This window comes from Pogona vitticeps, chromosome 4 (genome assembly GCF_051106095.1).
Source record: "Pogona vitticeps strain Pit_001003342236 chromosome 4, PviZW2.1, whole genome shotgun sequence".
Lineage (NCBI taxonomy): Eukaryota > Metazoa > Chordata > Lepidosauria > Squamata > Agamidae > Pogona > Pogona vitticeps.
Window position 1 is genome coordinate 77,127,449 of NC_135786.1, and position 19,546 is coordinate 77,146,994.

At 39.6% G+C, this 19,546-nt stretch overlaps 3 protein-coding genes across 4 annotated transcripts in view; 1 reads left to right on the top strand and 2 right to left on the bottom strand.

Annotated features, from left to right (window-relative positions):
* The first annotated feature begins 1,078 nt into the window (after positions 1–1,078).
* On the top strand, positions 1,079–11,097 carry DYNLT5 (dynein light chain Tctex-type family member 5). The gene is made up of 5 exons (XM_078392965.1): positions 1,079–1,405; positions 2,895–3,546; positions 4,109–4,200; positions 8,692–8,816; positions 10,566–11,097. The coding sequence occupies exons 2-5, from the start codon at positions 3,434–3,436 to the stop codon at positions 10,767–10,769; spliced, it is 534 nt and encodes a 177-aa protein (XP_078249091.1). The 5' UTR covers positions 1,079–1,405; positions 2,895–3,433; the 3' UTR covers positions 10,770–11,097.
* A 3,436-nt stretch (positions 11,098–14,533) lies between these two features.
* Positions 14,534–19,546, bottom strand: part of DNAI4 (dynein axonemal intermediate chain 4) — a 56,703-nt gene continuing 51,690 nt past the window's right edge. The window contains exon 18 of one of the 2 annotated variants that reach the window (XM_072997767.2): positions 14,534–15,010. The gene's annotated coding sequence lies outside the window, so the exon portion shown is untranslated. Of the gene's footprint in view, positions 19,246–19,546 lie in introns of both variants that reach the window. The other variant, XM_078392963.1, reaches the window with a different exon arrangement.
* Positions 14,769–16,717, bottom strand: INSL5 (insulin like 5). The gene is made up of 2 exons (XM_078393062.1): positions 16,585–16,717; positions 14,769–15,010 (listed from the first exon to the last, which is right to left on the bottom strand). Exons 1-2 carry the CDS (start codon positions 16,715–16,717, stop codon positions 14,769–14,771), a joined length of 375 nt encoding a protein of 124 aa, XP_078249188.1.

A 19,546-nucleotide genomic window follows, 5' to 3' on the forward strand; every position in this document is an offset into this window, starting at 1 on the left:
GTGGTCACATGGCCAGTGCAACTAGACACAGAACACCGTTACCTTCCCACTGAGGTGGTACCCATTTATCTACTTGCTTTTACATGCTTTCAAACCACTAGGTTGGCGGGAGCTGGGACAAGCGACGGGTGCTCACTCCGTCATGTGGATTCGATCTTACAGCTGCAGTTCTATAGACCTTACAGCACAGAGGCTTCTGCGGTTTAGCCCGCAGCGCCACCACGTTCATTACCTTAGCAGAGAACCTCATAAATCATAGAAGCCTATTAAGCCATCACTAGTCAGATGTTAAATGTTTCAAGAGTTGTACTGCAGTGTCCATTTGAAGGAGGAAGAAGGGGCCAAAACAGAATGAGTCGGGTCTTCCCACTGTGGGCTCACCCTGCCCTACTGAGCTAGGGGCACTAATGTGAGAATCAGAATTGGCTAGACTGTCCAAGGCTGACTTCAGATGAAGTCTGCCATGGGCAAGTGTCCTGTTTCCTTCACAGAATGCTACGTGGAAGCCACAAACACTCTAATCTTCAACAGGCAATTCATCCCTGTTCTCCCACCCTTGGTTCTACCTCTCTACTTATCACATGTAGTGAATCCAGACAAGGGGTGACTCTACTCAAAATCCATTGGAGAGCTGATCTGTCTTTTTCTCCTCATAGTAGAAAGTATCTTAAAGGGTGGGGAGACGGAATAGCTACATTTTAACTGAGTGCTTGCAGCTTTCTCTCTGGACGCAAGCATGAAATCCTAGTCCAAGAGGAAGGCTGTGCATCCGGTGAAGGGACCGGGCCAAAAACAAACAAAAATCAACGATGAAAACTAATAATGGCAGAGACCCGGTCTGGAGTTCGGAGGCTACTAGCTCAAGCCCAGCCACCCCTCCATTTTTAATCATCCCACTACCACCCGAAGAGCAGCCCTAGCTTGGCAATTCTGCTACCCTAGATAGGCTGTAACCTTCGCTCCAGCAGGAGGTTGAAAAGCAGGCTCCACTCGGAGACAGACCAAAAGAGAGAGAGAGAGAGAGAGAGAGAGAAATTGGCAAGTCAAAGAGGGGGTACCGGCCCTGCTAGTTCGGCCGCGGGGAGCTGCGCCACAGGCTCCGGTCCTGGCTGGCAAGGGCGACGCGCTCCCGCTCTCCGTCCGGCAGCCGAGCGCCGCACTCCTCCTGCGCGGTCTTCGCACCTGCGCGTGAACGAGGAAAGCGGGGCTACAACGAGCGCGTCCCCACCGTCCCAGAATTGTCCCGGGCCCTTCCTGCTCTCTTCTTTTCCCGCCTACGGGGGCGGGCACAAAGCCGTGGCGGCCTTTGCGTTGCCACACGGGGGGTGGGGTGGGGAGGTGGGTGCTTGTCACCCTGGAAACCTGCAACAACTCCGGCTTTTGTCAGGCGCCTCGAGCAGGAAAGGTAAGAGCGCGCGCAGGGTCTCGGCTGTTGGGGACCCTGACGGAGGCGGGGAGCGGGAAGGAGTGGGGGGGGACACCATTGTGTGCTCTTCTCTCGGAGGAGAACGACGCGCATACGGTTTTGCGCTTGTAGCACCAGTAAGACAAGCGGGCGCTTTTCTCAGAGGAGCTGTTGGTGGAGCCCTCTTTGGTTGGTCTCTTCGCGCTCCGCGCCCCCCCCCCCCGCGCCCCACTTTGTCCCAGTCTCTGGCCGGGCCCTGGGCCTTGAACAGCTCAGGGGCCCCGGAATTCGACCAGTGGCGCGTTCCCCAGGGTGGAATTGCAAGAGCGGTTGCCTCTTGATTTTCCGTCTGTCCTCTAGAGGTGTTGGGGATGGGAGCAATTCGTCTGCAGTACAGTATATCGAATAACTAACTAGAGGTGACGCATATTGAAATCCCAGCGCCTCTTCGCCCCTTTTCTTGTCGCTTCTGTGCTGCTCTGTGTGTTTGAAATATTTACGTGAAAAGCCTACACTACCAGGATATGTCAGGCAAAAAAAACAAAAAAGAAAAATGAAATAAAGAAGTGGACTTGCCCTAAAAAGGTCACAATAAAATATAAAAGCTTGTCCTTAAGGTGCCACAATGTTTTTCTTTTTCTTTTTTTTAAAAAAAAATTATTTTGCCTAACCTCCTAGCACAGATGAACACAGCTACAGGCTTCTAAAACTGCAGCCACCAGGATGGTTCATGTGTGGCACAAAAACCACGTGGGGGGGGGGGAAAGGGGATCTTAAAGCCCTGGTTCTCAAGCAGTGTACACTGAAGTAATTTCAGTCGCACAGTGTTTTCATAACCAGAAGTTATGGAACCGTATTTTTGTGTGCTTATAGTTTAATCACAGCACTATAATACATTCCCATCCAATCATTGTACTGCATTTTTTCTTATATTTTTCATGTATTCCCTTTGCCCCCAGTATCCTATTAAGCTTCCCCTAAGTGGCAAGTTCTGCTATTACAAAAATGTATGATTGCACCATTTGCACAACCATTATCATCACACAAACAGAAGACAGTTTTTCTTCATGATGATCAGTTGCACAACTGTAGTACTTAAGGCAAGTGGCATGATTGCACTTGCTGGCAGGACTTTGCACTCACTTTAAACTCAATAACACATTGGTCTATTAATTTTACATGCACTGTAGCTATAAAATTTACACTCGATATTATTATGGTTTTTGACTACTGATGGAATTACTATTAGTACATATTTGCTTTCAAGAATGCTGCTCCAGTGTTTATAGCATTCTAATGTGGAATAAGTGATAAATAAACAGAATGCCTTCAAAAATATACATCTCCTTCTCTGGGGCCCAGATTATTTGACAAAGTTATTGATGAGGCATAAAAGAGGTTGAGAGTCAGTAGCTTCGGGTACTTCCAGGTGGATAGCTCCTGAAGATATCACTAAAAATGGTGCCTTTATTTTTTCCTTCTTTAATAGATTATCTGTGGTGAGGAAAACAAAGACTAAAGAAGACTTGGAAAATCATTGGAGGATTACAAACAGAAGATGTTACCTGAAATTCCCATAAAATTATATGACAGGCTGGGGGCTTGCGCAATATAAGACTTTTCCGGTAGCACTCTGAGACTAGCTATTCGTCCTTCCCTATCATTTCAGTTCCAAAGCAGGAAGTGGGTGGTGATGAAACTCATTTGCTGTGAAAGCTGTGAGCCCACTGCTAGATGATCCTTTTTTCTGCTCCCTGGTATACAGCCACACGAAAGAAAAGCCTCCTCTCTCTTATCTGAGGTGTTAAGCTTTCCATAATTAAGTGTTTCAATCACTGCTTGTACCAAGACCTTGAGGAGCTCTTGCAAGGACCGGTATAATATTATAGCACTTGCTTGCCACCTGGATCTTCTGTTTTAAAAAACTGGTGACTGAATTTTAAAAGGAGGTGTATTTCTGCTTACCACCTGCCAGTACCTTTCAGACCAGAGTTAGCTTGTGAAATATATTTCCTGTGTTTAGTAAACATGTCAGACACAATGAAGGATAAAATGGCCCGCTTGTGGAAGACGCGAGGCAGCATATCGTCTCTGGGGAGTCATGAGGTCAAAGCAAAAGAATTTCTTGGTAAAACTAAAGAGTAAGTAGTGCTTTACTCTTCTCTGACTTCTCTACACACAGTGGGAGCTTTCCTAGACTGTCTCTCTCAGACAGAAACTAGTCTTCACATATGTACAAAGTTACTATTTGAATACCTGGGGGGGTTCTGGTGAAGGATGAGAACTCATGTGGCGTTCAGTTTATTATCAATTTTAGGAAATCAGTGTGACTGTTTCTAGAACTGTGTTGGATAGAATAATGGTGAGGAGGACTTTTCGCTGTGCTGCAGTGGTAACTGTAAGAGCAAAGTGTTCATGATTCTAGATTTCAAAGACTTAATAGTATGAAAGAGGTAAAAATTAGGATCTGGAAACTAATATGTGCTTCATAATGTGTGGCTCTGCCTTTACTGAGCATGCACAATCAAATGTGACTGCAGCACCCAATGCAGATAACCCATTCATCATCTAAATGAGCTGGTACATTTCACTTAATATATTTAAGTAAATTTCCCCCCAAAAAAATATTGCACATAATACATTACTTGCTTCAATCAGTGTAAACAAATATTAATAGCAGTTATTGTTGGGGACTGTATTTAGTTCCATCAGCACAGTTTCCTACATAGATGAACCTGGCCATCATGATGATATCCTTCGTCCTGCTATTCAGATGGAGAACACATACCAGTTGGGTAAGTACCACTTCCTTTCTATTGCTGACAATCTGTTGCCATGTGCAAGATCCTCACTGAGCACTATACACTCTGGGATGGGACTGGGGGAGTCATACAGAGTGGTAAAGGAACAGCCTGAATCATTCAGAGCACCACATATGCATCAGTATTTTGACACTTGATCTTTTTTATGGTTTAGAGCCAAAGACTGTGTTTAATGTATGGAAAGTGCATCATTTGTAGTGTGGACAATCATGTGTACTGCCCTAGGCTCATCAGAGGAAATGCAAGACATAATGGCTGAAATCCATAGTACATCACAGCTAGACTAGGCCCATTAAATCAGGGATTTTGTGGGTCAACTCCTCCATAATTTCAGCCAAGAATAACTAGTAAAAAAAATAAATAGTGTTGCGGCAGCTTTAAAGAGTGCAGCTAGAATCATGTTTGCAAGCATGGAGCATACTGACTGTGCAACCAAAGGATTTTGCTTTTGCTTTTCGGATTTAAAGCTTGCAGCTATATAAGTCATCTTTGTCACTTTGAACAGGACTTTTCTCTTGTGCCAGAGATTGGATTCTCCCTTGTGCAAGTAGCGGCCATAGAGGAACCACACATTGAACATACATTCTATATGTGTTCCAAACCAAACAAGACTAACAGTATGATTTGGTAGTTTTGTTTGCAGCCTGCTTCTTCAGGTGTTGTTTTTGCTGTAACAGACTAATACTTCCCTGGAAATAAATAAATAATATTCAACAAACAGGGATCCCCTTAGAGTAGACTTTCAGGGGACATAAACGAAGGAAGAATTATCAAAATAAACAAACAAACAAAAAACCCTCCCATGGCATCAAAAACATCTGCTGAAAACCTTTCCTCTAGTTCTTGGGGCAATTCAGAAGAAGCAACTGGTATTGCTGCCACCAGGAATACTCTGTGCAGGCAAAATCCACCCAGTTTCAGCCCTTCCAAAATGCCCAGTGGAAAATGCCACTGAGTGCCAGAAGCCTGAGTTAAGTAGCAGTTGAATCCCCTCACTCTGGGAACTATAGGACAAGTAACTCTTTTCCAGCAGAGTAAACATCAACCCTGTGAGGGAGGACAAATCAGTTTACAAAAATGTCAGTGAGTGTAAATGTCATCTATTCTAGCCTGAGGATCTGAATTTAGAACCAGTACCACACAACCAAGTGGAGATTTTAAACTTCACTCAAAGACTAGGAAAAAATAGAAAAAAACCAAAGCAAAAATATTTCTAAATTATTGACATGTGCTTTAAAACTCGTTAGTATTATATAAAGGTTGAGTGATATTGATCTTATTTTGAATAGCTACTCATATGGTTACCAACAAACTATATAAATTTGTTATATTGGGGGAGCAAAGAGAAATAATATTTTAGAATATATTATAGATAATAGTAAGGGCCTTGGGAAAGACTGAATCTTTGGTAAGCAGTTCCACTAGTCTAGAAACAGTTTGTCCCAAAATAAATAGAAAAAAATGGAGCTTTTCTTTTTTTCCTTAAAATATACAGTGTGAATACAGAACTCAGCTTAGAAAGCTGCTTACCTGGGGCAAATCTCTGCTCATAACCTTTGAGAAGTCAATTTTTGGAATTTCTGCATGATCACCTAATAATCTATTTTTGGCGCAGAGTTGTGAAAACTTTTCCTTCAAACTGGAGATAATCCACATTATGATTTGATACCTTTTTTAGTGGAAAAAATGAAATAGAATGCTATAAGACACATGTTTTGGAGATGTTTCATAATTCCCAAAAGCATCAAGACAAGTAGTTGACAAAACTCTTATGAACATGTCAGCAATAGTAATTTAAAGTGAAAACTCAAAGAAGCCTCATTTAATAAACAATAAACATGTTCTTAGTGCTATCTAAAATTTTATTGTGCCAAGGGGTGTACCAACCTCCTTTTATAAATCAGTAATATTCATATTAGTTTAAATTAATGTCAGCTCTCCTGTGAACGCACACAAACACCCATTTCGATCAGGACAAGCGATAAACGAAGAAGATGCTTGTTAAAGCATAAGAACTTCAGTGGACTAATATATTAGTAGATGAGAATACGAAAAAACTTTTTTCCAAACATTTTATTTCCAGAGATGCACTCCTTCAGATTGTGTTTGCACAATCAGTTTATGTTGGTTCCTTTACAATTATAAGGTCATTAAATATTGTCCCTCCAAAGACACTCAGAGCTGCCGTCAAACCTGCCATATTTGTGTAGTAAGCATGCACATGGAGTCCACTTCTAATGATGGATTCACTGTAATTTTCATTTTGACTCAGAAAGTTTAACTTGAATGTGCAAGCTGATAAGATCACGACCAAAGATTTAAAAAAACAAGAAGATTGTGCTATGAGCTAAACCTGAATGTAAAGTAAAAGTATCTACTTATAGTAGAAAATGTTCCTAATTTCAGGCTCTGTACCAATTACACAGAGTATAGGCTTCAATGATTGCTGTAAAAATGTAATTGTGACTTAGTGTTCTAAACAGGGAGGATTATAAAGAGACAACAACTTTGGAAAGTGTGACGGCAAGAGGAGAAGGGGACGACCGAGGATGAGATGGCTGGACAGTGTCATCGAAGCAACCAACATGAAATTGACAGACCTCCGGGAGGCAGTGGAAGATAGGAGGGCCTGGCGTGCTCTGGTCCATGGGGTCATGAAGAGTCGGACACGACTAAACGACTAAACAACAACAACAACAACTTTCAACAAGTAGTTCTCTGAACCTTTCTGTCCTTACAGACTTCTAGGTTCCCCACTCTGCTTTGGAGTTTGTAAACAGGAAGATATATTTTAAAATAGAAAGTCTCTCGTAATCAGCATTTGGAACACCTAATAATCTCAATGTACTAGTATATATAATAATAATGTGCCAACAAGTAAATTCTGACTTACGGCAACCCATTTTCAGGGTTTTCCAGTACAGAATACTCAAAAGTGGATTCTCATTCCTTTCTTCCGGGGGACATTCTGGGACACTGCAGCTTGCTCAAGGCCACACAGGTGGGCTCTTCTCACAGGAGGCATAGTGGGGAATCCAACTCCCAACCACTGGCTCCACGGCCAGATACCTAAACCGCTGAACTATCCAGCCATCTACAGTATTAGTATATATACCTATCATTATTATTGTGCAAGCTTCCAGAAAACATCTCATCTTCAGTTTTAGAAACTTTTCCTGGGGGCATAATAGGAGCCAGTGAATACGTTATTAACAACTTAATTTAAATGTTGCTACTTTGAGGTAGTTCATAGTAACATTTGAAAGAAATAAATCACATAGCAGGGACTCTTGACATGGTTACTCCTCCCATTTTCGTTCCACCTTACAGAGAGTACGGTAAATATGCTTGTGCAGAAATTAATCATATTGCAGTTAATTGGGTGGCCCATCAAAAGTTTGATATGTTCCTTTGACTTTCAGGAAGTCAGGTCTAACACAAGACTATTTGATGATTTTAAATGAAATCACCTTATTGATATGTTTGAAAAGAATAACTTCATATATGGGTTTTTGTTCTTTTACACCCAATTTCCTGAAAAGAACAAAAACCCTGATCCTACAGATACAAATACTCAAGAATCCCAGACACTACACCAGAATATGGACAGAATTTTAGATCCTGTCCTCTGAAGATGCCAGCCACATAGCCCCCCCTTCTGAAAACTAGACCTCTTTTTTTTTTAAGATTTGTCAGAAAGGAGATTAATTCCTATTCCAGGATCTGCATGAATTAGACAATTGAGCTTGTTGGTAGACTTGTAGATGAAAGACTTTCCAGGGGAAGAAGTCACTAATGCTTCTTTCATTTTCTTTCTCTGGTTATCTATTGTTTTATGGTTCCATCTCAGCCTTCCCCCCCCCCCCAAGTGCCAAAATATACTTCATTATCTAGAGCAATATCTTTTACTACTCTTTTGGTGTTTTAGTAGCTACAAAGTTTTCTTTCATGATAGCAGTAGTCCAGATGCCAAGGCACATATTGACTATAACTAAGATTCAGCAAAATTCTAAGCAGCTCAAATGAAGCTGTTATCATCTGTTCCTATAATCCATTTTTGAACATAAGATGTTTATCATGTTCATCTCTTCTGATACCAACTGAATTTAATGGTGATTTGGGGTTTGACATTAGTGGATCCAGCATTTTGTTGTCTTTAAATCTTACTGGCAGCAGCACAGAATTCATCCTTCTCAGAGTATATGAGCTGGCCCCAACTTCTGAGCCATTTTAGCCAGATTTTAAAAACAACTCAGATAGTGCAAATCCTTTTTCGAGTTTGCTATATTACAGGGATAGTTAATTTTGATTTAATTGCACAGGAATTCAATACCATTTTGTTCCCTTGCTGTCTGCTTTCATAGTGCAACGGTGTACTAATTTGTTTTCACAATGGCTGCAAGGCATACTTTAACATTGCATGCTTCTGAAATAATGCTGCTGTGAGCTGTCTCTATATACCAGGTCCTACAAAATGCTTTCCAGTGGTCATGGTGAATAATATCTTGAAGGATGTGGTATCAAGTTATCTTCAGGAAGAAAAATATGAAGCTGAATTGTGCAGACAAATGACAAAGACTATCTCTGAGGTACAAAATTATTAGTGCGGGTGCAGAGTTTGAAAACAAACATAGGAGATAGATTTTATAGAGAGAACTCAACTAGGCAAGGAAAAAAACCCTATACAGTACGTTACTGTTTATGCCTCAAATGTCAGCTCAGTACCAGGGCTCAACCTGTATAGTAGATTGTCATGCTGTTTGCTTCAGGAAATGGTAGATTTGCTCTCTGTAGGCCATCTATGTTTTCATCTTTCATGCTGTTTCCAGAGAAATGGTTCCTAGGCCTTGTCTAATCATTTCTGTTGTGCAGTAAACTACAAATGGAATTCCTTGTGACTTTCCAAGCTGTTTCTGGGTATTGCGCTTTTACTCTTGATATGTCCCACTATGTTCTGTCAACCCCCAGCATATAGCTACTATATGTGCTCCAATTTTTCAAAAACATTGGTTATATCTGAGTTACAGTAAATGGCACACGTCCTTGTCCAGAAAGTGTAGTGTAGATTCAGCCTTGAGACTGCTTTCACACATTATGGCCCATCATGGAGGCTGCCAAAAACCAGCTACCATATGATGGTGTTTTGAATTGTGAAGAAAGAGTTTAAGGGGTGAAAATCGCTCACTAAATGGCTTTTCTTGCTTGTTTGGAGAGTATCCATGTTGTGCTCTCTTCGGCTGCAACAACACAGTGAAATGCCATGGAACTTGCTATGGTTATAAAACATATGAATTCTTTTTTTAAAAAAAATGATCATACTATGCAAAGGCCAATCCAAATCAGTCCAGCCATTTTTGCTCTTACATGGAGCTTTTTCTCTGTCTCTGGGGACTTCTACCTTTTTTAAGCTGGAATGTTTTAAGTGGAGTTTTCCCCCATGTGATCAGTTGTTTCCCTCTGCAAAAATATTGGGGGTGTTTGTGGCTGGTGTTGTGGCGACGTAGGCAGTTGGGGTATGATATTTAGGGACTGCAGGAATACCCTTCCCAACAATCTGCCTACCACAGTTTCCACAATTTTTTTTTTCAGTAAATGAGTTTCATGCTGAGTCATTGCATTAACACCAGTTTAGTGCTAGATCACCTCTGCATAGGAAAAAGAATTACTACAAAATAGAAACAACCATGACAAAATATAGAAGACCATATATGTTTTTGCAGTATGTGTATTTCTGGATACATTATAAGAACTTTGGAAAGCTGCTGCCTCTTCCCTAATGCTGTGCAACCCTTTAAAAACCAAGTGGCTTGACAGAGAACCATAAAAGGATCGTCAGAGGCAAGACCAGAGGCAAGAAAAAAGGAGGGGGCTTTGGACTAAATTGTGGATTGCACAGTTTCCATGTGGACACTGGCTTCAAATCAGTCCACAGTCCCTATGTGATTATCACTAACTGTGAACTGAAACAGAAGATAGTCTGTGAATCAAACCACAGCAAAGCCGAAACAGAGCTAATGCAGCTTGCCAGTGTAATTGCAGCCTTAATAATAACTACTTGAGAAATTATGCTCTGCTGAACTTAGGCAGACTTGCTTTCAGTAAAATTTTAATAGGAACTGCTCGCCAATCATGTAGACGAAATGCAGCCAGCTAAGCACTTTTAACTACACTACAGAGATTAGGTGTTTCTGAATTACTCATAGTGCAATACAGTACAGTACTTATCTAAATAACATGTGACTGTTTTTATACTGTTGTTGTTCAAGTAAAACAATCAACTGTGTGCTTATATTAATTTGCATGTGAGAAAGTACAGATTCTTTTCCCCTCTCTTTTAGGTAATTAAGGCTCGGATAAAAGACCTGATGATACCAAGATACAAAATTATTGTGATTATATATATTGGACAACTAGAGAAGCAGAGCATACTGATTGGAAGCAGGTGCCTCTGGGACACTACAAGTGACACTTTTTCATCATACTCTTTCAAAAATAGGTCATTGTTTGCTCTTGCAAATGTCTATGCGATTTACTCTGAGTAACAAAAGAAGGTTCAGTATATAGGATGTGTTAGCTGAGGCCACAAGAAGACACCATTTTTTTGTGGCTCTCCTTTGCATGTTTATGTGGGATGAAGCACCAAGGAATATAATTACAGGACATATATCTGAGTTAAACCTGCAGATGATTGTTCTGCTTATATGGGTTTGCTAAACAGAGTAGTTTTTTTATAGGTGCTGAAGGTAGTAATTTATTTTTAAAATAGCAGAAAGTAATACAACTGGTGTAATTCTCATTGCAGATGCATAAGCATAACTAGGAAAAATATTACAGTAACTTTAAGGCAAATAAAATTTATTTGGCAGACACTTTTGGGTCCTGCAGCCCACTTCTTCAGATGCAAGAAGTACAGATTCAGTAGACAAACATATATGTGGGATGAAAATGTTTTTGAAGGATGTATTAATAATAATTAGAGATGGGGGTACAGTATTCATATTCATATATGAATATCCCCCACAGGTGGAGATAACGAGGGTCCAGACCTATGGGGCCGGACAGTCCACTCACGATTCCACCGCTGTTGCAAGCTTGATGATTAGCCAGTCCTGACAGATGACAAGCTTTTCTGCCAGGTCGCAGAGTGGCTAATCCATCGCGAGCAACGGAGTGATAGGAAGGCTCTGCTGAGTTCACGGCAGCGGCAGAATTGTGAGTGGACTGTCCAGCCCCATTGGGGCCAGACCCTCATTATCTCCACCTGTGGGGGAATATTTGTATACGAATATGAATACCCCCATCTCTAATAATAATCATCATGTGCTGTCAAGTCAATTCTGACTTATGGTGACCCTTTTCAGGGTTTTCTAGATAGAGAGTACTCAGAAGTAGTTTATTGTTCCCTTCTTCTGAGGGCATCCTCGGGCTGTGCAGCTTGCCCAAGGCCACACACACTGGCTCTACTTGCAGGAGGTACTGTGGGGAATCAAACTCCCAACCTCTGCAGCCAGCGACCTAAACCAGTGTGTATTGGGGCATTGAATATTCGCTATATCACTTTAAAGTGTTAGGACAATGCAGTGCAACCTGCTGTCAGTTAACTTGTTAGAATACACATGTTTTGCATTAGTCTTTTAGGTCTTTAAAGCGATACAGCGGACGTTTGCTGCCCTAATACACACTTTAAAAAAGAGTTTTCACTTCATCAGCCCTTTGACAAAGCCAAAGTGATTAATTTGCCAATGCTATGAAGTCACTGTGTTCTTAAGCCAGTTAATTCATGATATTGTCGAATTAGGGGAAGGCTTGTTTTTTATGTTTCCAGCTATACCATGCATTGGAAATGGGCCAAACCAGAGCGATCCTACCCACACTAAAAAAGTAGAAGCCACTCAGAGGGGCTAGAAAGTTGCTGGTAGGGACACTCTAGGGTTCACTCCAGCGATTAGATTATTTGATCGCTGTCAAAAAGAGCAAACTAACTTGTCCCCGCAGTCGTCCAAACAAGAGATGAAATACTTATTTGGTCACACCTTAACTTTCCTTTCCCCATTACCAAGTGATGATTGTGCACTTCACAAACTTGACAGAGATTTCAGTATTTAATTTCTTCTTCTTCTTTTTTTAATTGTGAGATCTGGAGTACTTAAGACATAATGTCCAAAACACTTTTACTAGCATAACGTGACCTTACATGAAGCTAAATAGGATTTCAGCCTTCTTAATGAGAAGTATAGATATAAAGGGTGGTCATTAAAAGTAATTCAAATGGCATTGATAAGTGTGACAAATATATCCAAGCATGCATGAGCAGGTAAACACAGGCGTGGTATCTAAACTAAGTATAAAAAAAGTTTGGCCTATAGATATACAGTAAACAGTTGGTATAAGATTGAGTGTCTACTATTAAAATCTGCATTGATCATTTCCCAAGGACTACTGTATTAAATAATCATTAATAATCAGTGACCATGACCATCCTGGACCTTCTGCATTTCTATTACATTTCACTTCACCCACACTTCACGCATATAAATAGCTGTCCACTAATGCTGTGTTCCATGTATCTGAATCGGTAGCTTGCAGTGCATAAAACTTGCAAGTCTTTGAGGTTCCACAAGTCTCTTTGTTCGTTTTGCTGCAACAGATTAACCCAGCTAACTCACTGGAATTTGTGTAAGCATAATGGTTGATCATGTACTAATTCCTAGAAGAGGGTTCAGTAACCCCTTTCCCACACAAATATACATGTAAATGATACCTAATAAATTGTGTTTTATTTTGGAAAAATATTGAAATATAAAGGTAGTTGACAGTTGTTTGTTCTTGTTGAGATGTCTTGTTCAAAATTTTCACCCGCTGCTTTATCTGAATTCCATTTTAATATTTGCCCCCATTGCTTGGGGCTTAAACTGCCTTGAAAATATTGCTTGCAGGTACCACCTGAAGTGTCTTACTGGGTTTTTTTAGACATTTAAAATGGAAATATAGATTAGGAGCCTAAAGGGGGGGGGGGGAGAGTCTAGAAAGAGTTAACTCTTTGCCTCCCATAGTGGTTCCAATCTGAATTAAGTACTCCACGTCTGCACTTTTAACTGACCCAGTTCATTCACATATTTTCATAAATCAGTTTCTGGTCATAAAAAGTGTAGGCCCAGTCCCATCTCCACCAGTTTAGGAATACAGCAGGGGGTAAATATAAAATCCCTTCTATACTCTGTACTGGGCTTCCAATCCAGATTGGATTCGCTGTGCTTGCTCTAGAAAAGATGACAATATGCAGCTGCTAACTGTATTTTTAAAACATGTCTAGCTTGAACCTAAGTCCCAAATGAAAAGCAATGCCATACTTGTCCAGACCACATCATTGGTGGTAGTTATTGTAGCCCCTTTCCTTTTTCTGAATAAAAAGCTTTATATGGCCCCCGCTATACAAGTAAGGACTTAACTGTTCACAAAACATTTTTTCCCAGTAGCTGAAACTAAACCATCTGAAAGAAGAATCTGGAGAAAACAGTTTTCAAATTTACTTGCACAGCAAGTTGCCTAAAGGTTTTTAACAGAGATAGTGCTTCTATTTTACTGGTAAGCCTCTTTCCAGTCTCCAGAATTTTGCTCACTCCTTCCTCTGAAAAAATATACATTTTTTCCAGTTTTGACCTCTTTATCACCAGCAGTGGTGGTGGTGGGGAGATCAGCAAACACTTCAAAAGAGTGCTAGAATGCAGTCATTTTGAAATCGTTCAAAGTGTGTTCCACTAGGAATATTCAACAAGGACTGGTTATGCCTTATGTCTTAGAGTTGCAGCACTGGAATATCTAAAGTAGTTCCGCACTGTCTGCTCTGATTTGTTGCAGGCATCTAGAGATTACATATGACACAAGAGTGAAATCCAAAATCCTTAAGCACTAATTGTGATTTGCTTTGTAAATTTATCATGTCCCATCATTTACAAAATTGCTTGCTTTGTTTTATGATTGGTTTTCAGATGATAAGCTCTGTTTTTCCTTTCACATTTAATTTTTCCAATTCAGACGACTACCTCAGGCACATTTCTTGAGTACTAACATGATTTCTGCTCTAATGATGGGTGATCTCTGGCATATGTACCTGGATGTATCAGGGATTTGCCCTGAGACTGTGTGTGTGCAAAGCTTTTTCTTTACCACTGAGCTATATGTTTCTACAATGCTTAGTTCTGACTCCTTGAGGAAATGCAGTATGTTTAATTTCAGGAGATTTTTATACAGAAATAAGCTTAATGTTATTCCTGTGCACTGACAAGAACAAACAGTGGGAGCCATGTAATGAATTGCACATTTATTGATAAACTAAGAGAGAGCAGATATGCTTGAAATGCAGCCATTAACAATTGTTTGCCAATTTCAACAATATCTTGGAGTGACACTGAAAAAGTACTTCAGAGCTAGGAGCTATAGAGTGCATTAGAAAAGGTACCAAAATTACCTATTTAAAAGCAAAAAACAACCCCCAAACTATTTTCTTTCCTAATAACCTCCATAACAGCATCTGGTACATTTTAGCATAGTGCACTTATACTGCTGCTACTGCAGCCAATAGTACAGCAAGTGATTCTGATCCGCATGAGGTCTTCTTGTCTTTTGCTTATAAACTTTTGTTGCTGCCCTCGCAGATCTCTTTCAGCTTCAGAGATGGATGGGATGAATTCTTTGCTTTGTGATTTTTCTTTCTGCATATATTTTTCATTGGCACCAGTTGAGTCATTGACATCAAGTGGTAAATATGGGTAATTGTTTTCATCTGTTTAAAAGAAATGAGAAAAATGCTGGATAAGGTAGGCAAACTTTAATAAACTTGAATTGTTCAACTCCTTTTGTTGTTGTTTAGTCGTTAAGTCGTGTCTGACTCCTCATGACCCCATGGAACAGAGCACGTCAGGCCCTCCTGTCTTTCACTGCCTCCCGGAGACTGGTCAAAGTTGAACTCCTGCAATAACCTAAATATTGCAATTCTAAGTCTCATCTTTTTTGTTTTAAATTCCATTTGTGTTAAGGATCAGTATTATTAATTTCTAGCAGATATCGTGTAGTTCTTAAAGCATTGGACCGGGACTTAGGTTATCTACTGAGGCTAGGCTTTACTGAGCAGTTCACTGAGTGACTTTGGTAAATAAGACTGGCAGCCAACCTACTTCACAGGGTTGTTGTGGGGATAAAGTACAGAGGGGAAGAGTCACGTACAGTGCTTGAATTCTCTGGGACAAAGGTGGCATGTACAGTGGTGCCTTGCAAGACAAATGCCTCGCAGGACAAAAAACTCGCAAGACAAATGGTTTTGGCAATGGGGTTGATGACTCGCATGACAAATATTCCTATGGCCGTGCTTCGCAAGAAGAATGTTTTCTGTTTTTGTTCCTGCCTCATGTTTGCTGATTTTTAAATGTTTTTCTATGATGTTTAAAAAGTTAAAGTTTTTTGATTGAAATTTTTAAAATCATCTGCACAATATATATGGCTTTAAAGAGCACTTAATAAACCCTTTGTAAACCAAATTTGACTTTGTTCTGACTTTTTTTGCCCATAGGAACGCATTAGTTAGATTTCAATGAATTCCTATGGGAAAACGTGTTTCGTAAGACGAATTTTTCGCAAAACAACATTAACCACAGAACGAATTAAATCCGTCTTGCGAAGCACTGCTGTAAATGCAACAAAATAACTAAAAATTCAAGTCACAGGGATATAGAAGTGCAAAGTTCTGCTCCTCCATTTATATGTTTATCACAGCAGAACCTCAGAACATGCAGAATTAAGAAATAACTTGTATGAAATCAATTTTATGCCATTTTGAAACACAGTTTAAAGAACTGGTGCTTACCATTAAAGTCTGTACCCAGAAGGAAGCCTGCCTCCACACCCACTTGCTCATGTACTGCACTTACTGTTCAAGGGCTTTCTCAACAACAACCTATCTTGCAAATTGTCCCAGTGTGAATGGCCTAATGTTTATTCTGTCATCTTTTCAGCACCAGTCAAATATCTTTTTATTTCTCCAGACTATAAATTATTCATCTGTGGTTGTCGCTGCCATTTTTGTCCCGTAATTTTTTATTTAGCTGTTACTTATGTGTTATCCAAGATAAATTAAAAATGATGAAACGTGAGATAAAATTGGCAGGAATAAAAGCACAGCTTAACGATGTAAAGCCTGGATTAAAAGGTAATTTGACTGGTGCTGAAAAGATAGCAGAATCTTTGAAAGACATCTGAAGAAGCATTTAAAAACAAACAGACTACATAAAAGTAATACTACTAATAGAGCTGTTGCATGAGAAATGCCAGAGCATTGGGACTGTATATAATTAAAACTGTTACCTGCGAAGCCTTTTGGAAAGTCATTCAGTTGTCTTCTCCAGCGAGATCCTCCACAAGTAAAGACAACAGCTCTGACAAAGTCTCTCCCACAGAGTCTGATATTTCCTTCAGACTTTACTTCAGATATGAGCATAGCAAAGGAGAATAAAACTAACCCTAGTACCGTGCCCTTCATTTTGTAGAAATAGCACCTGATTAATCAAAGCAGGAAAGAAGGAGCAGACTACTAAAGACTGATGCCAAAATTACAGACCCATTTATATGCTCCTCTCTTCTGCTAGTCATATGATACAGATGTATGGTTATCTCATGTTTGTCATATATTTTATTAGAGTTTAAGTGCTTTAGGATTTTTACCTGAATTGTTCTCAAATAGTAATTAAGGTTATATATTGCGGAATTGGCTAAAAATAGCAAAACATTCAGTAATCCAGCATTGTTTATAGAGTTTTCTTTTAGGTCTACAATATAAATGTGCACTTCCTGCTCTCGGAAAATTTTATTGTATTTTTCACACATCACAAATGACTGTGGATTGCTATTACTTTTTAAACAGAGGAGAAGCTGAACCAATATATACATGCTGTGCTGCCTTGCCATTTAACGTGCTGGATTCAAAGTATTTTATCAAATCAAAAATAATTTGATTTAATCACGTATGCTGATCACAGCTACTATTCTAATACTTTTATTACATTTACACTTTGATTTATTAGCATTTATGCTTGCATTTATTAGTCTTTTTAAAATGAATTTGGAAAGTACACATGATTACATCTTGCTATCAAATAACAGATTTCTATTTGTGTTTGTTTTCCCATATATTTACACTGTAGTGTATTATATTATGTATTCTGATGGAACTATTCTAATTTCTGAAATCATGACATTTTTCTATGACATAATTTCCAAAAATATATAGTTTTTGAGACAGACAGTTTGCCACTTTCTTTATACGAACTTTGTGATTCCCAAACCTGGCACAGATCATATTCATTGTTTTCCTTTTATACATTTTTTTCTTATTCATGTGGATAAGAAGATCTTAACAGGTATTTTCACAAACAGACTACAAAAGATCATTTTATTCAGCTTTGGTTCCCAGGTGGGTGTTATTCAATACCAGTCAGGCACTGATAACCTTAGATGATAAATCTGATTGCTTTAAACCAAAGGAAACCTAATCAGAGTGCCATGCTCTCACAGGGCTCTGAAAAGACCGTCAACAAAATGTAATGGAAACTTATGCATACTAAATAATTTAAGTTTGGGTTTGTTTTTTTCTTGAAAGGGACATTAGAGAGAGCTGCCCTCTTTCCCCTCTGATACTTGGTTTCTGTTTATAACTCTTGCCTTATTTTATTAGTTAGAATTGGGATATGCAAGGCTTTACATAGAAATCCTTAGAATTTAAAACAGAACTCTATTATGGCTTTCTCTATGAGTGATGCAGTCAAAAGTTGTAGTAAGTGGAAAATACTGTACAAAGAAACTTCATTGGATTCCTTTAGTTTCAGTTTACAGTATTTTTACTTTTGAAAAATGTATGCAGCTCTAGCATTTTTCGTACATGTAAAAAAGCCCGAAGTGCAGCTGATCATACAGATTCCCAGTCTTTGAAACTGTGATAAGGAAAACAACCCTTCATGTCAGTACTTCTTTCTCCTTATGCACTGTCCTTCTGTGGTTTTGACTCAGTTAAGATAGCCTCTTCCTTGCAAACTGGGAGAAGCGTCCCAGGTTTGGGGCTATCTTACAACGAATGGCTTCCTGTTCCCTTCATCCTTATGATAGCAAGCAGCTGTCACACAAGGTGGCACCCATTTTTCCTTTAGTTGTTTTGACCTTTGAAACTCTAAGGTGCCATCTTGAGACAGCCTCCCCTGTCCCATTGCTTTGCTGTCTGCAGTGGAGTGATGTGAACCAGAAAGCTCCCCTGCATCAGGAGTAGTGAAATAGTTCAGCAGCAAAGTCATACAAATGGCTGCTAAGCTGAGAATCTGGGAGCACAACAGTCTGATGGCATGCTTTGTTTTGAACATTGTATCTTGATGTTTGTTCGTTTGTTTCAAACCAGATGAAGGAAGCTGCAGACAGGAGAACCTTTATTGTGAACCTTTTGGTGCATCAGAATCACACACACTGAATCCAAGCTGCTTTTTGCCCAGCGTAGACAATGATCAAAGTTCCTCTATCTTTCCCACCACCAGAAAAAAAGGCAGTTCAGAGAAGATAGTTTTGTTAGAAAAAGCATCCTTTAGGTAAACATGTATTACCTTCCTCTTACATTTTCTCATTCTGCTGTGAAATGTGCTTCCAGATTACAGCTACTTACCATGGCTTTTGTTTAAAAAAAAAACCCTTAGGAACAACATTCACATGCCACGCACGTAGTCCAACCCAGTAATCTGTACAAGGAAGTATTCTTTCTGGACACTGGTTTGTTAGAAGCAATCCAGCTCAGTAAGTTTTAATCATCAGTTTACCAGTTCATTACGTTCTGTGAATTCAGGGTGGGGTGGGGGGCACTTATAAATCCACTCTTTAAAAACCTCACGTACCTTGAAAACCATATTAGGATCACCATAAGTTGAATGTAACTTGATAGCACATAACACACAGTGGGCAAAATCCCTCTGTGTAAAATCACAGGAGCATAACCTAGATCCAGAATGGGAAATAATTTAAACATTGAAAGTTTCCTATCCCCTGATGAAGAAATCAAAAATAAAATTTAGCATTACTGCACTCCTATATATGATGCCCTGTGTAGACATATATTTTCTAAGTTTCCGTAGTAAGAAACAGCTGGTAGCTTGACATTAACACAGTGTTTCAAAATGCTTGACCCTTTAGATCTAATCCGGATTGGAGGGGGAGTGAGTGAAGAACTGCTTGTCCATGTCAACATGTGAGTTGTTCCTTTTTAGAAGGACATGGAAACAAACTATGGTTATAGGGT

Excerpts from the sequence above, each read along its gene's own strand:
- DYNLT5 (XM_078392965.1), top strand. The coding sequence starts at position 3,434 with ATGTCAGACACAATGAAGGATAAAATGGCCCGCTTGTGGAAGACGCGA. Across the intron at positions 4,201-8,691 it reads GGAGAACACATACCAGTTGG|GTCCTACAAAATGCTTTCCA; the intron begins GTAAGTACCACT and ends TCTATATACCAG. Across the intron at positions 8,817-10,565 it reads TGACAAAGACTATCTCTGAG|GTAATTAAGGCTCGGATAAA; the intron begins GTACAAAATTAT and ends CCTCTCTTTTAG.
- INSL5 (XM_078393062.1), bottom strand. The coding sequence starts at position 16,717 with ATGCTCATATCTGAAGTAAAGTCTGAAGGAAATATCAGACTCTGTGGG. Across the intron at positions 15,011-16,584 it reads CTTTCCAAAAGGCTTCGCAG|ATGAAAACAATTACCCATAT; the intron begins GTAACAGTTTTA and ends TCTTTTAAACAG.